The sequence below is a fragment of the Macaca thibetana genome, chromosome 20 (assembly GCF_024542745.1).
Source record: "Macaca thibetana thibetana isolate TM-01 chromosome 20, ASM2454274v1, whole genome shotgun sequence".
NCBI lineage: Eukaryota > Metazoa > Chordata > Mammalia > Primates > Cercopithecidae > Macaca > Macaca thibetana.
This window is the reverse complement of record NC_065597.1, coordinates 49,714,044-49,730,233: the sequence shown is the minus strand read 5'-3', so window position 1 is coordinate 49,730,233 and position 16,190 is coordinate 49,714,044. Positions and strand designations below refer to the sequence as shown.

The 16,190-nt window shown below is 47.9% G+C and overlaps 1 protein-coding gene across 3 annotated transcripts in view; it reads left to right on the top strand.

Annotated features, from left to right (window-relative positions):
• The window catches only part of KATNIP (katanin interacting protein), a 233,638-nt gene that overhangs the window by 97,556 nt on the left and 119,892 nt on the right, over positions 1-16,190 (top strand). For 2 of the 3 annotated variants that reach the window (XM_050773878.1, XM_050773879.1), the window contains 2 exons: positions 3,097-3,228; positions 9,448-9,576. In XM_050773878.1, coding sequence (XP_050629835.1) covers positions 3,097-3,228; positions 9,448-9,576 — 261 coding nt within the window. The remainder of the gene's footprint in view (positions 1-3,096; positions 3,229-9,447; positions 9,577-16,190) is intronic. The other variant, XM_050773880.1, reaches the window with a different exon arrangement.

Below are 16,190 nucleotides of genomic sequence, written 5' to 3'. Positions count from 1 at the left end.
GTTGAGCTGCTTGCCACAGAAACTAGAATGCTGCAGCTTAGAGACCACAGCTGCTGTTTTCCTCACTTGTGAACAATGCATTTGGAGGCAGGCTGGTGGCATGGGTGGGTGATGCCACCAGGAAGCCAGCTCCTCTGTTGCACTGGGCCTTCTTTGGTGTGTGGCTTTCTTCCTCATTCTCACGAGATGACTGCTGTGTTCCCAAACATCCCATCCACATTCCAGTCAGGAAGAAGGGTAGAAGGGTAAAGGGCAGAAGTCCTGTCTGCACTGAGTCTCTACTGATTACCAGGAAGACAGAGTTTTCTCTGAAGCTCTGCCTTGTAGACTTCTAACCACTAGCATTGCCACACCTGGAACTCATGGCCATCCCTAGCTCCAAAGGCCCCCAGCAATGTGACCATCTTAGTGGGGCACCGGGCCACCTCAGTAGAGTCAGGCAGCCGACAGATACTGGGTAGGCAGAGAGCATTGTCTCCAAAGCTAGTTAGGGTTTGGATGCATGGAACAGATTTGGGAGGATGGCATTCGGATTGGGAGAACAGCGTGAGCAGAGGCACAAAGGTGGGAGAGTTTAGGGTACAAGGGAGGGCCAAGACTGTCACAAATACCTTTATCATCTTCACACTGGTTTAAGCAAAAAAGGAGAATGTTTCAGTGGGGCTTGCTTCAGGTGCAGCTGGATCCAGGGGTTCTAAAACTCATCAGGATTCTGCTTCAGCCTTTCAGCTCTCTTTGCTCTTTGTTAGGGATAGGATGGTCCCTAGCAGCTCCTGATAGACGTCCCTCTAGCTTCACATCCCGCAGGAAGAGAGCACCTCTTTCCCATGGCTCTAACAGGAATCCAGGGCTGTTCTCATTGCTGCCTTAGGTCTGTTTCTATCCCTGAACTGGCTGGCCATAGTGTGTTGTGAGGGTGGAATGGGCAGATTGGCCAGGCCTGCCTCAAATCCCCACCATGGGGCCACCTGTGGACTGAGAGTTGGGAGGAAATTGGGTCCCAGAGGAAAACAAGGGAGGTGTTTCCCGAAGGACACAGCCTGGAAGCTGGACTGATGGAGCTGCAGATCCAAAAGCCCCAGAAGCCCTTTTGTTTGGCCTAATTATCAGGTGTGTGGTTGTCTGTGCAGCAACCAGGGCAGGAAGGTGGGCTGTGGCCACATTGTAGGGAACCTTGCATGCCAGGTATATCAGTTAAAGTACAGGTTTGGCTGCTCCAGCAGGGAGACACAAATACCAGTGGCTTGAACAGCATGCAAGCTGTTGTCTCTGACACAACACTGCTTAGATGGGAGCAGTCGCCCTGCTCCATGCGGTCACCGAGGAACCCCTGTTACTCTGACCATCCTCCAGATGTTGCTTTCCTTCCCCCAACACCAGTCAGCTCACTCCTACCTCCCCATTGCAGCTGGCAGGAGAAGCTGCAGGGCCTGGGGAGGCTGGTCCCTGCCCTTTAAGGAGACACCTGGAAGATGCAATTCACATCCCTCCCTCCCACCCACAGCTCATGAGTCAGAATGTGTTCACGCGGTTCCTCTTAGCTGCAGGGGAGGCTGGGACTCCATATGCACATCTGGAACTCCAAGCAATAGAAGAACGGGAAAGTGGACGTTGGAGGGGATTCTGTAATCGGGCACACCGATCACACAATGAGTTTCCTTCCCAAAGAACGATCCAAGGAATACTAGAAAAAAGAGAGGCCCCAGTCCGAAGTGTCCGCAGTCCAGAAAGTTTGGGAAATGTCCCATGCTGTGTTTCATTTTAGGATATCTGCAGTGTGCGTGTGTAGGCCAGGGTTTCCCAAACAAGTCTAATCACAAAGCCCCCCCCTTTCTTTTATTTGAAGACAGGGTGTCACATTGTCATCCAGGCTAGAGTGCAGTAGTGCGATCTTGGCTCACTGCAGCCTCGAACTGCTGGGCTCAAGCGATCCTCCCACCTCAGCCTCTGGAGTAGCTAGGACTACAGGCACACACCACCAACCTGGCTAATTTTTTTTTTTTTTTTTTTGAAATGGAGTTTTGCTCTTGTTGCCCAGGCTGGAGTGCAATGGCATGATCTCAGCTCACTGCAACCTCTGCCTCCCGGGTTCAAGCGATTCTCCTGCCTCAGCCTCCTGAGTAGCTGGGATTACAGGCAAGCGCCACCACACCCGACTAATTCTGTATTTTTAGTAGAGACGGGGTTTCTCCATCTTGGTCAGGTTAGTCTCAAACTCCTGACCTCAGGTGATCCGCCCACATCAGCCATCCAAAGTGCTGGGATTACGGGTGTGAGGCACCAGGCCCTGCCACCTGGTTAATTTTTTAATTTTTTGTAGAGATGGGAGTCTCACTATGTTGCCTAGGCTGGGCTCCAACTCTTGGCCTCAAGTGATCCTCCTGCCTCGGCCTTCCAAAATCCTGAGATTACAGGCATGAGCTACCATGCCTTGACCACAAAGCCCTTTTTGAGAAGTTTAACACCTACTAAAAGTCTCCTGATAAAGAATTTCCAACTGGCTGGGCGTAGTGGCTCATGCTTGTAATCTCAGCAGTTGGGGAGGCCGAGGTAAGCAGATCACTTAAGGCCAAGAGTTCAACACCAGCCTGGCCAACGTGGCAAAACCCCGTCTCTACTAAAAATACAAAAATTCGCCGCGTGGTGGCCGTTGTCTGTCATTCCACCTACTCAGGAGGCTGAGGCAGGAGAATTGCTTGAACCTGGGGGGTAGAGGTTGCAGAACCAAGACTGCACCATTGCACTCCAGCTTGCACAACAGAGTGAGAAGTAAAAAACCAAAAAACAAAACAAACCAAAAAAAAAACCAGAATTTCCAACCAAAAAGTTATTTTAAAAAATTCTCCTGCACGTTCTTTGGATAGCAGGAAGCAGTAGACTGTTGAGCGAGGTGGCATGGCCATCCAGTGCTGGCCTGGATGAGAAGGAGGTCTGTGGCCCATGCCCATCGTGACACCACTGCTGTTGTGTGCAGGCACACCACCCTTGGTATCTAAGCCCGTAGATCCTGGCTGCACCTCTCCAGCGCCAGTCCCTGCCCCGCAGAGGAATAGACCTCATTCCACCTTATCTGAGACGGTCTGTATTTTTGTACAGAAATCTGTGCAGATCAGAACAGAAGCTGGCCCGCGGCTCCACATCGAACCTCCTGTGGACTATTCTGATGATTTTGAGCTGTGTGGGGATGTGACTGTCCAGGCAAATAACACTTCTGAGGATCGTCCACAGGTAGGGATGACCTTGGCCTTGCGCTCGGGGCACCTGAAGGACGGTGAGGCTCAGTGCTGCAGTGGCCTCTCGGGGCACTTTCTGACGTTTATTTATTCTGTCCTTCGCTCGCCACTGTGTTCCTTCACTCTTGCGTTCCTTTCACACAGTTCGATGAGCAGACCTTGGGCTAGAGGTCAGCATTCAGAGGCACCCAGTGACCAGGGGTCGGTGAGGCCAGGGTCTGACCTCTAAGGGTCACCAGCACATAGTCCCTGTACCGCGAGAGAATGCAGAGGTTGGGGGAGAGCATGGTGCAGACAGAGGAGGGAGAGGATCCCGGAAGGCTTCCTAGAGGGAGTGACTTTTGTCTTGGGTCCTAAAAGCTGGGTAAGAGTTTGAGGGGCAAGTTGGTGAGGGCAGACAGGAATTGCTGATGCTCAGCCTGTCCACACGTGTATACATGCACCTGATGAATATTTCAAATACCACCCTCAGGGCAGCAGGAGCCACAGGTTTAAAAGCCTAGAGGCCTACACAGCTTTAGCTTGGAGTCCATGTCGGTTTAGCAGCTTACAAGGTTGACAACAGGACATTTTACTCCCCTTCCTCAGATTGCCATTTCATTCCTGAAATCCTTTGAACTGCAAAAGTATATCCCAGTCCTTCCTTCCACAAGTATTTGTTAAGCACCTCTCACTGACCATCAGGCTCTGTCCTAGGCACCAGAGATTCAGAAATGAACAAAACTGAAGAGGTGCCTATACTTTTTTATTTTTGTATTATTTTTTTAAAGACGGAATTGTGCTCTGTCATCCAGGCTGGAGCGCACTGGTACGATCATAGCTCACTGCAGCCTTGAACTCCTGGGCTCAAGCCATCCTCTTACCCCAGCTTCCTGAGTAGCTGGCATTACAGGCATGGGCTGCACCCAGTGAGGTGCCTGTTTTTAAGCAACTTATGTTCCAAAGGGGAGAGAGACAATGAAGAAAAAAGCGAGAAATAAATGATGAGATCCTTTCAGGTATCAATAAGTTCTCTGAAGAAAACAGAAGAGAAAGATGGGACAGCAAGATGCTGTGGGAGAGAAGGCAGTGTTAGCCAGGAGAGAGAGAGAAGGAAGGCCTCTTTCCAGGATGACATTTCAATTGAAGCCTGATGGATTAGGAGTGACCTGGGGCCAGGCGCTGTGGCTCACGCCTGTAATCCCAGCACTTTGGGAGGCCAAGGTGGGCAGATCACCTGAGGTCAGGAGTTCAAGACCAGCCTGGCCAACATGTTGAAACCCCATCTCTACTTGTAATACAAAAATTAGCTGGGCGTGGTGGTGTGTGCCTATAATCCCAGCTGCTTGGGAGGCTGAGACAGGAGAATCACTTGGACCCGGGAGGCGGGGGTTGCAGTGAGCCAAGACTGCGCCACTGCTTTCCAGCCTGGGCGATAGAGTGAAACTGTGTCCAAAAAAAAAAAAAAAAAAAAAAAAAAAAAAAGGAGTGTCTCAGCAAGGACCAATGAGAAAGGCATTCCAGATAGAGGAAGCAGCAAGTACAATAGCTTGAGGTCAGGCTTGTTCAAGGAGCAGGATGCGGGCACAGTGTGAACGAGGGGGATAAAGAACAAAGGAAGATTAGGTGCACTGGGGCAGAACAGACCTGGGCCAGGGTGGAAGTAGGAGTGGATTGTTGGGGTTTACTCCAAGGGCATTATTTTTATAAATAGCATGAGTAGATCATCTCCATAGTTATGTAGAAGCAAAATTATCCAGAGGTGGTAGGTCAAAGTCAAGTTGCTAAGCCAGACCCTGCCCTGTTTGCCAGAGCGGCGTTTGTTCAACTCTGGGTCCCAGCTGCAGATTCAGTGACGTCACCACAAAGGCAGAGTCTTGCTTCTGCGTGTCACTTTTATGAAGTGAGAAGCACTCTTACAGGAGATGGGAATGCTGTCCAGGAAATGTTCCTCTGATTTTGGTTGCATGCTTGCGCTTCCTTATTTGCTGATAAAGGAAAGACAGATAAAGAGCAAGGATCACTTCGTTTCACATCCTGGTTGCAAAAAACCCCAGTATGTTGGAAATTTTTGTTTCCCTGAAACAGAACATAAAAGTCCTTTTCTATGGAACGATCCAACGACTTTGTTTCTCTGCCCAGTCCATTAGAGTGGGGTTAAACAATAGGCAAAATTGTGGACTTTATTACCTTTAAAACTCAAATCCCAAACAACACAGACAATTTGCTTTTGAACCAAACCACCCCCTGCTCAGGATCAGTCTGTACAAAACAGCCATCAATTTCTCTTAATTGGGAGGCTGGTTTTTAGCCAAGCACAGTCTGTTACAGTCCCAGCCCCAGATGTGTGTGTGCCCTTCAAACAAGAGGCCGTGGTAGTTTGCCTTTGGTCAAGCATTGGGCACCTCTCATTAAATTAACATACAGCCCTTCCTTTGCGAGCTCCCAAGCTCCCTACAACGCGAGGCAGCAGCATTAAGTCCCATTAGCATCCTTTTGTGCACGTGCTCCGCATAGGCATTCCTGCTGCTCCGCCAGCACTTAATTTTCTCCACTCTGAGTGCTTGATTATATTTCTCTCTCTTCTTTTTCCCCATCTTGAGGGGGCACTCCATAAGGCTTCACAGTCAATTTCCTCTTGGAGTTATTTTCCTGCAAAGTGAAAGAATAAAATGGCAATGCCAGTTTTCAGCAAAGGCAGAAGCCTTAAGAGATGCAATCTGAACAGGGGAAAAAAAGAGGCACGTGGCTAAGTATACTCAGCCACCTCACACCGTTTGCAAGCGCAGCCTGAAATGGAGCAAGAGGAAATGCATGTCCGCATATGTACTTTTCATCTGACCTTCACTGTTGAAACACACCAGCCTCTCGCCTTTAATCACATCTTCCGTGAACTTCAATTTCATAGCTTCTCTGAGTTCACAGACTGGCTTGCTGCAGACATGTTCTGTTGCCCTCCACCTCGTTGACTTGTACATTGCTTTTAAAAGATGTGAATTACTAGCTGACATTTTAATTAATTAATTTATTTTTTTGAGACATTGTCTCACTCTGTCACCCAGGCTGGAGTGCAGTGGTGCGATCTCAGCTCACCGCAACCTCTGCCTCCTAGGTTCAAGCGATTCTTCTGCCTCAGCTTCCTGAGTAGTTGGGATTACAGGTGCTGACCACCACGCCTGACTAATTTTTGCATTTTCAGTAGAGATGGGGTTTCACCATGTTGGCCAGACTGGTCTCGAACTCCTGACCTCAGGTGATTTGCCTGCCTCACCCGCCCAAAGTGCTGAGATTACAGGCATGAGCTACCACGCCCAGGCAAGGGGTCCACATTCTTATACACCAACAATGACCAGAGCTGAGAAACAGCTGTCCCCTTACTTAGGTGTGTGTGCTCCAGTGTGCCACCATCCTGGGTACCATTCCAGACACTGAGGATAAGGCAGAAGATAAGTGTATAATGTGTAAGGAGACAACAGGGCTGATAAGAAAAATAAAATAGGAAGGGGAAGAGAAAAATAGCTAGGGACTGCTATTTTATATGGAGGGTGCAGGGGCTCCCCTTGATGAGGTGATACTTAAGTAGAGGTGAGGTCAGAGAAGCAGCCACGGGTCAGTTGCACGGGGCTTGAGGGCAAAAATAAAGATATGGGATTCTCCTTAAGTTTGAGGGGAAACCATCATAGGGTTTAAACTGTTTTACATCTCTGGTGAAAGGAAGACACTGCTTTCCAGAGAGTTCCGCCAAAGTGCCAAGTCTTAGTTATGTTGGCTTTCCTGGGGACATGGCTGTACGCTGCAATGGATGATATGTTCGCCATTTCAGTGGTATCGTCTCTGGCCAGGCGCCATGGCTCACATCTGTAATGCCAGCTCTTCGGGAGGCGAAGGGTCGCTTAAGATCAGGGGTTTGAGACCAGCCTGACCAACATGGTGAAACCCCATCTCTACTAAAAATACAAAAATAAGCAGGCGTGGTGGCACACATCTGTAATCCCAGCTACTCAGGAGGCTGAGACAGGAGAATCACTTGAACCTAGGAGGCAGAAGTTACAGCGAATCAAGATTGAGCCACAGTACTCCAGCTTGGGGGACAGAGTGAAACTCCATCTCAAAAAAAAAAAAAAAAATTGTCTCCATTGATGTATCAGGAATGAAGCAAAGTGTGCATGTTAAAAAATTATGGTACTTATTTTCCTGATAATGCATAATTGATATAAAAAATTCAAATCCCACAAGGCTACCGTAAGCGATGATTATGCCACTGCACTCCAGCCTGGGTGACAGAGCAAGATCCCGTCTCTAAAAGGAAAAAAAATCAAATGATACAAAGAAAACAAAAGTCCTTTCATAATCCCACTGCCCCAGAGATAATTATTGTGAGTAGATGGGTAGATAACCATCTGGACTAAAAATAGCATATTTCATTATATCCAAGAAGAGATCATCGATCCAGAATATCCCGGACCTGTCTCGTTCCCCGTGAGTGGTGTCTCCCACGTCTAGTTACCTCTGAAGTCTCTGAGAGCATGATAGGTGACAGGAACCCTGACAGCCACCCTGACGTCTTCTGGAATGCCTTCTGAGCGTTCTTTCCACTGGGTGGATGGTGGCATGGGGTGAGTCGGGTTTTTTCCCACAATAACAGTTCACTGTCTTTTTTTTTTTTTTTTTTTTTTTTTGAGACGGAGTCTCGCTCTGTCGCCAAGGCTGGAGTACAGTGGCCGGATCTCAGCTCACTGCAAGCTCTGCCTCCCGGGTTCCCGCCATTCTCCTGCCTCAGCCTCCCGGGTAGCTGGGACTACAGGCGCCCGCCACCTCGCCCGGCTAGTTTTTTGTCTTTTTTGGTAGAGACGGGGTTTCACCGTGTTAGCCAGGATGGTCTTGATCTCCTGACCTCGAAATCCGCCCGTCTCGGCCTCCCAAAGTGCTGGGATTACAGGCTTGAGCCACCGCGCCCGGCCAGTTCACTGTCTTAAAGTCATTGTTATTGCTGACATTTATAAACAACTAAAGGCCACCATCCTTGGCCAGCCCACCCCAACCCCACCCCCAGCCAGGCTCCGCAGCACATCCATTCAGTCTTCCTTCATTCCAGTGATGAGACCTAGGGCAATTTCAATGTGTGGGGTTACCATAGCAGGAACTTAGGGCAGTTCCTGCGATTTGGGGTTACCATATAAATGACCTCTGAGTGGGTGCCTTTTTAACATTTTTGGTGGTTATTTTCACATAAATAGGATTATACCATCCATGCTATTTGATTATCCCCCTTTTTTTTTTTTTTTTTTTTTTTTTTTTAGACAAAGTCTCGCTCTGCCACCCAGGCTGGAGTGCAGTAGTACAATCACAGTTCACTGCAACCTCTACCTCCCGAGTTAAAGCAGTCATCCTGCATCAGCCTCCCTGATAGCTGAGACAACAGGCACTCACCACCACATCTAGCTAATTGTTGGGGGGTTTTTTGGTAGAGATAGGGTCTCATATCCCACTATGTTGCCCTGGCTGGTCTTGAACTCCTGGGCTCAAGCAATCTTCCCGCCTCAGCCTCCCAAAGTTTCAGTTATTACAGGGCTAAGCCACCATGCCCAGCCCCATTTACTTACTTACTTATTTGTTTATTTAAAGACGGAGTCTTGCTCTGTCGCCCTGGCTGGAGTGCAGTGGCGAGATCTCGGCTCACTGCATCCTCTGCCTCCTGGGTTCAAGCAATTATCCTGCCTTATCCTCCCACGTAGCTGGGACTATAGGCAGGCGCCACCACACATGTCTAATTTTTGTATTTTTAGTAGAGATGGGATTTCACCATGTTGACCAGGCTAGTCTCGAATCCTGACCTCAGGTGATCGGCCTGCCTCAGCCTCCCAAAGTGCTAGGATTACCGATGTGAGCCACTGTGCCCGGCCTCCCATTTTTTAAAAAACTCAACAATATACCTTGGCCATCTTTCTACACTGGTACTCACTCAACTGCCATACAGCTCCATGGGTTAGAGCACTGTTTTGGGAGTTGGTGGCCTGAGTTTGGATCCTGGTGCATTGACTGGCTGTGTGCCAGCAATGGTGTTGATGTAGCAGAAATGAGAGCGATCAGATCCACTTCAGGAGCAAGAGCAGAGGGTGATTCAGTGAGGAAAGGGATGGGAGGCAGGGAGACCAACAGAAGACCGAGGCCCCAGCACATCTTCAGGGACAGGAAGTTGCTTTTACCATGCCCAGTTCCCTGTGCTTATTCGTAGGATACCAAATCTCCCACCAGCAGCAAGCCCTGTGGTTTTAACATCTCCCTTCTGAATGCATGTGGACATTCTGACCCTTCAAGCAGCGTGGACAAAGAAAGGATCCTCTTAACTATTCAGGATGTGATGGTAAGATCAGTTTTCAGCATCCTAACTCTTGAAGGCTGGGGATCTTTTCCATAGCCAAGCATCTGTGCCTGCCATAAGATGGACTCCATGAGAGAATCTAAGCGAACCGCAGGGCAGGCACGGTGGCCTGTAATCCCAGCACTTTGGGAGGCTGAGGCGGGAGGATGGCTTGGGCTCAGGAGTTAGAGACCAGCCTGGGAAACATAGCAAGACCTTGTCTTGACTAAAAGTTTAAAAAATTTGCTGGGTGTGATGGCGTGTGCCTGCAGTCCCAGCTACTTCAGAAACTGAGGCTGGAGGATCACTTGAGTCCAGGAATTCAAGGTTGCAGTGAGCTATGATTGTGCTATTGCAAGTCTGCCTGGATGACAGAGAGAGAACCTGTCTCAAAACAAACATACAAACAAAACCTCTGGGCTGCTACCCCCTAGAATGGATATATATTTTTTGTTTGTTTATTTGCTTGTTTAAAGAGATAGAATCTTGCTCTGTCTCCCAAGCTAGAATACAGTGGTGCAATCATGGCTCACTGCAACTCCTGGGCTCAAGTAATCCTCCCACCTCAGCCTCCCAAGTAGCTGGGGTTATAGGCATGTGCCACCATGCCCAGCTAATTCTTTTTTTATTTTTTTAATTTATTTATTTATTTTTTTTTTTTGAGAGACAAGGTCTTGCTTTATTGCCCAGGCTGGTTTCAAACTCCTGGGCTCAAGTGATCCTCCTGCCTCAACCTCCCAAAGTGCTGCCATTACAGACATGAGCCGCCGTGCCTGGCCAGATGTAAAACAATCCGCAAGAACTTTGACTTAATGACGTTACTTTTAAATGATAATAAGAGCTCACATTAAATGAGCACTTACCGAGTGCCAAGCACCATGTTGAGCATGTAACATCCGTGACCACATTAACCATGTGAGTTAAGTTCTAGGGATTTTCATTCCCATGTTATGGTTTGAGGAGACTGAGGAATAAAGAAATAATGTTGCTCACCCAGGCCTCAGGGAAGGCCCTGCTGGAAGCCCAGGCTCATGACTTCTTGTTCCTTATAGTTCACAGTCACAAGTGGGGAATTGCACTCACCTGGTTTTGCTCAGAATGTGCCACAGTCTGTTGTGAATATTACTGATGTTATGCCTGGGAGCAAGGTGTTCAGAGGTGACCATCTATCAGTTATGCTTAATAATGTTTTAAACAATGATAGAGAGAAGCTCTCCTTAGCCAAATGTCTCCTCAGCGAATCCATAACTGAAAATGTGGATGAAAAATGTTTTTCAAAAGCGAAATCCAATGAGGAAACAGCCAGACAAACCCAAATTGAGGGGGATACTCTACAATACAACTGGCCCGGAGTCTTCAAAAATGTCAGTGGCAGCCAGGTGCGGTAGCTGATACCTATCATCCCAGCACTTTAGGAGGCTGAGGTGGGAGGAATGCTTGAAGCCAGGAGTTCCAGACCAGCCTGGGCAACATAGGGAGACTCCATCTCTACAAATAATCAGCTGGGTGTGGTGGTGCTTGGGAGGCTGAGGTGAGAGGATCACTTGAGCCCGGGAGGTCGAGGCTGCAGTGAGCTATGATCATGGCACTGCACTCCAGCCTGGGCAACAGAATGAGACCCTGTCTCAAAAAAAAAAAAAAAAAGTCATTAGCATGAGAGACAAAGGGTGTTGTTTCAGATTAAAGGAGAGTAAAGAAATAACACAATAAGGCAGTGTGATGAGATCCTAGGGGTGTGAGGGAGAGGAATTGCTATATATAAAGAGAGTTTTGGAAAATGAATGAAATTTGAAATGAACTATATTATATTAGATAATATTGTATTGATGTTAAATTTTCTGAGTTTGACAGTTGCATTGTGGCCATGTAAGAGAACGTCCTTGTTCTCTGGAGACGCATGCTGAAGTGTGCAGGCATGAGGGGCTATGCATAAATGGGTCAGGATCAAGAATATGTGTGTACATATTGAGAAGGAGAAAGTGGGAGGGGAGAGGAGAGAAATGTGGCAAAATGTTAACAACTGGTAAATATATGTGAAGGGTATTTGGGTGTTCATTATACTAGCATGGTAAGTTTTCTGTAGGTTTTACATTTTTTCAAAATAGAAAAAGCTAGCACGTTAAAGAGGAGAGAAGCTACTTCAGTAGAACTAAGCATCACCAAAGAAGAAATAGAGAAAAATGGCCTGGCACAGTGGCTCACACCTGTAATCCTAGCACATTGGGTGGATGAGGTGGGTGGATCACCAAGGTCAGGAGTTCAAGACCAGCCTGGCCAACATGGTAAAACCCCATCTCTACTAAAAATACAAAAATTGGCCGGGCGTGGTGGTGTGTGCCTGTAATCCCAGCTACTTGGGAGGCTGAGGCAGGAGAATTGCTTGATCCCGGGAGTCGGAGGTTGCAGTAAGCCGAGATCATGCCACAGCACTCCAGCCTGGGTGACAGAGCAAGACTCCATCTCAGGGGGGGAAAAATCCAGCATAGTAAGATTGTATCAATGTAGTTTCCTAATTGTGATGTTATGCTGTAGTTATGCAAGGTATCACCATTGGGGGAAACTGGGTGAAGGGTACATGGGCTCTCTCTTTATTTTTCCTTACAAATGGCATGGGAAATCTATAATTAGCTCAACATAAAGAGTAAAAATTAAATAAAAACACCAATGCCCGGGTCTTACCACTCAGAGGATCTGATTCTGGATTTGGGCTCAGCCACTGTTCCCTTTTTTAAGGTCCTTATGTGCCTATAATTTGTTGCAATGTTTGAGAACCATAGTTATAAGGAAAAGATAGAGCTGCAGTTCTCAAAGTTGGATATGCATAAGAATCGCTTAGGATATTTGTTTAAGATGCATATTTTAGGTCTGAACTTTTAAGCTAATAGAATTTGTAGATAGGAGGTAGCACATTTTTAACAAAAGAACTCCCAGTGATTCTGAAGCAGAGGCCTGGAGATTAGAGCACACCTCCAATGGAAGGAACATCTTTTAAGATACTTTGGACTTTGTGGCTTAGATTTGAGGACTGTAAAAGAGGGACATTTAAAAAAATAAAAATTAAAAGCTCTTCTACATTGTACAAAGCTAAGATGACCAACCAGTGAAAAAGCAACAAAAATACAGAGTTTCACCAAGGTCAGAAAGGTACAGGATGGAAGGTAGGGTCTGCCCTTCTCTTTGAAACCATATACTTCTGGAAACCTGGCGGGGAGACGATGTCCCTTAAAAAAATAACAGATGAAAGATACAGAAGCAGAATAGCTCCTAAAAATATCTCCTGTGCTATAGAGGAGTACATTTGTTTGTTTGTTGTTGTTGTTTGTTTGTTTGTTTTTTCAGAGTCTCGCTCTGCTGCCCAGGCTGGAGTGCAGTGGCATGATCTCAGTCACTGCAACCTCTGCCTTGTGGGTTAAGGCAATTCTCATGCCTCAGCCTCCCAAGTAGCTGGGATTATAGATGTGTGCCAGCACACCCGGCTAATTTTTTTTTTGTATTTTTGTATTTTTAGTAGAGACGGGGTTTCACCATTTCGGCCAGGCTGGTCTCAAACTTCTAACCTTAGGTGATCCACCTGCCTCGGTCTCCCAAAGTGCTGGGATTACAGGCATGAGCTACCGTGCCTGGCCTGTGTGTCAATTTGTATCCAAAATATTAACCATTAATATCAAGAAGAGACTGAATTATGTTCAGCATACTCTTTTAAGAAGACAAGGACGTATTCATATATTTTCAAAATATTTACATACAGAATAATTTGTTTAGGTGTTTTACTATTTGAAGGGGTAAATTTGACTGGGCTCAGTGGCTCATGCCTCTAATCCTGGTGCTTGGGAGGCCGAGACAGGAGGATCACTTGAGGCCAGAAGTTGCAGGCTAACCTAGGCAACATAGTGAGACCTCATCTCTATAAAAAAATTAAAATTAGCTGGGCATGCTAATGTGCACCTCTAGTCCCAGCTGCTCGGGAGGCTGAGGTGGGAAGATCACATGAGGCCAGGAGTGTGAGGCTCCACTAAGCCATGATCACACCACTACACTCCAGCCTGGGGGACCGAGCACCACACTCCAGCCTGGGGGACCGAGCACCACACTCCAGCCTGGGGGACCGAGCACCACACTCCAGCCTGGGGGACCGAGCACTACACTCCATGCACTCCAGCCTGGGGGACCGAGCGCCACACTCTAGCCTGGGGGACCGAGCACCACACTCCAGCCTGGGGGACCGAGCACTACACTCCATACACTCCAGCCTGGGGGACCGAGCACCACACTCCAGCCTGGGGGACCGAGCACTACACTCCATACACTCCAGCCTGGGGGACCGAGCACCACACTCCAGCCTGGGGAACCGAGCACCACACTCCAGCCTGGGGGACCGAGCACCACACTCCAGCCTGGGGGACCGAGCACCACACTCCAGCCTGGGGGACCGAGCACCACACTCCAGCCTGGGGGACCGAGCACCACACTCCAGCCTGGGGACCGAGCACTACACTCCATACACTCCAGCCTGGGGGACCGAGCGCCACACTCCAGCCTGGGGGACCGAGCACCACACTCCAGCCTGGGGACCGAGCACTACACTCCATACACTCCAGCCTGGGGGACCGAGCACCACACTCCAGCCTGGGGAACCGAGCGCCACACTCCAGCCTGGGGGACCGAGCGCCACACTCCAGCCTGGGGGACCGAGCACTATGCTCCAGCCTGGGGGACCAAGACTTTTTTTTTTCCTGTATACAAAAAAGTGAATTTTAGATCAATAGAAAATAATTTTGCTTTGTTATTATATTAAGACAGTACTATATTGTGAAAATAAAGATGCACCCATCCTGTTTGGTTTTTCTCACTTTGGTTACATTTCAAAATGTGGCTCAAACTTGAGAAAACACAATGCAGAGAAAATAGAGGCATGTAGGAGAGGCTTTCTGATTAGGTATGACTTGAAAAAATATGCTAAAATGCAGGATAAGGATAGAAATACACCGAGGAATGGGAAGGAGTGTGGCCAAATTGAGGGCTCAGATTCGTGACTAGAAGGGCCAGCTTCAGCTCACAGGCATGTGCTGTTGGTCGGCTTGGTGGTGCGCCATGGTTATTGTTGCTGTTTGACCTGGGCTTAGAAAACTTTTCTTCTGAGCATGCACCCCCAGTTTGACCTGGTCCCCACTCCCTATTCTACGACACTGTGGTTTACTTGATAGTTTATATTACATTACACCTCCTGAGGATGTCAGAGTTTGCGAGTCTTGTTTTTGGTAGAAGAAAGACCAAGTGATAGATTCCGCAAGCCTGGGAAGGTAGCTCGGGTTTTTCCATAAATTCTCTGTGGGGCCTTGGCTAAGTCACACTCCTCTGGAGCCCCCATTTCCTCCTTTAACAAGAAGGGGTGAATTAAATGTCTCCTGCCCCTGCCAGCTCTGAAATCATAAATCCTAGGTGCAGTTTATGAGAACTTCTGTTTCCATAGTACAAAATCCATGGATTGGCCGGCAGTGGCTCAAACCTGTAATCCCTGTAATCCCAGCACTTTGGGAAGATCACCTGAGGTCAGGAGTTAGAGACCAGCCTGGCCAACATGGTGAAATCCCATCTCTATTAAAAATACAAAAATTAGCCAGGCATGGTGGTACATGCCTATAATCCCAGCTACTCAGGACGCTGAGGCAGGAGAATCGCTTGAGCCCAAGAGGGAGGTGGAGGTTGCAGTGAGCCAAGATTGCACCACTGTACTCCAGCCTTGGCAACAGAGCGAGACTCTATCTCAAAAAACAAAACAAAACAACAACAGCAACAACAAATGAGTGGATGGGAGTAGACGATCCATAATAGTTTGTGGAGCTCTGGCTCGTATCAGTACTTTTTTGTTTTTTTAAGAGATGGGGTCTCACTACATTGCCCAGACTATAGTGCAGTGGCTATTCACAAGTGCAATTATAGTGTACTACAGCCTCAAATACCTGGCCCCAAGCCATCCCCCCAAGTAGCTCGGACTACAGGCACACACCACCGCAAGCGATTGCTGTAGGTCTTTTGCAAGTTCGGTATTTAGGGCTTCAAACACCTTCCCCCATCCCAGATCTAAGCTTCATGATAGCAGACATGTACTCTGTCTCATTGCCTGCTGTGTCTCTGGTCCCTAGAAAAGTGCCTGGCATAGAGTTAGTCTGCAAATAAATCTTCATTGAGCAAGTGGATTGAATGATTGAATCAGTGAGTGAGTGGTATGGCTGTTGACTAGGCACCCTGGCCAGCCCACACAAGGAACTTCAGTCATCACATCACTGAGTTATGATTACAGTGACAATGTTTTCCAAGCTGTGAATCAGGACACATAATCTGACAAGGAATTTTTGTGTTGCTTGGGGTAGAAGAGTCAGTTTGAGATGTAGTTTGGGTCCTGAAATACTGGGATTTCTGGCACATGTTCTTAATGTGAGAGAGTATTTTAAATCACCTGAGTGAGGCAGGTGGGTCAGCCGGGGCATGCAGGGAATGATGGGGTTGGTAGCAGACAATCACAGTGGACTGTCATCATGTAGAAATATGGGCCTAGAGGTGCCAGGCTTTCTAGGTTTAAGAGAAGCCAGGTATCTGGGTTTCTGTGTTTCCTTGTT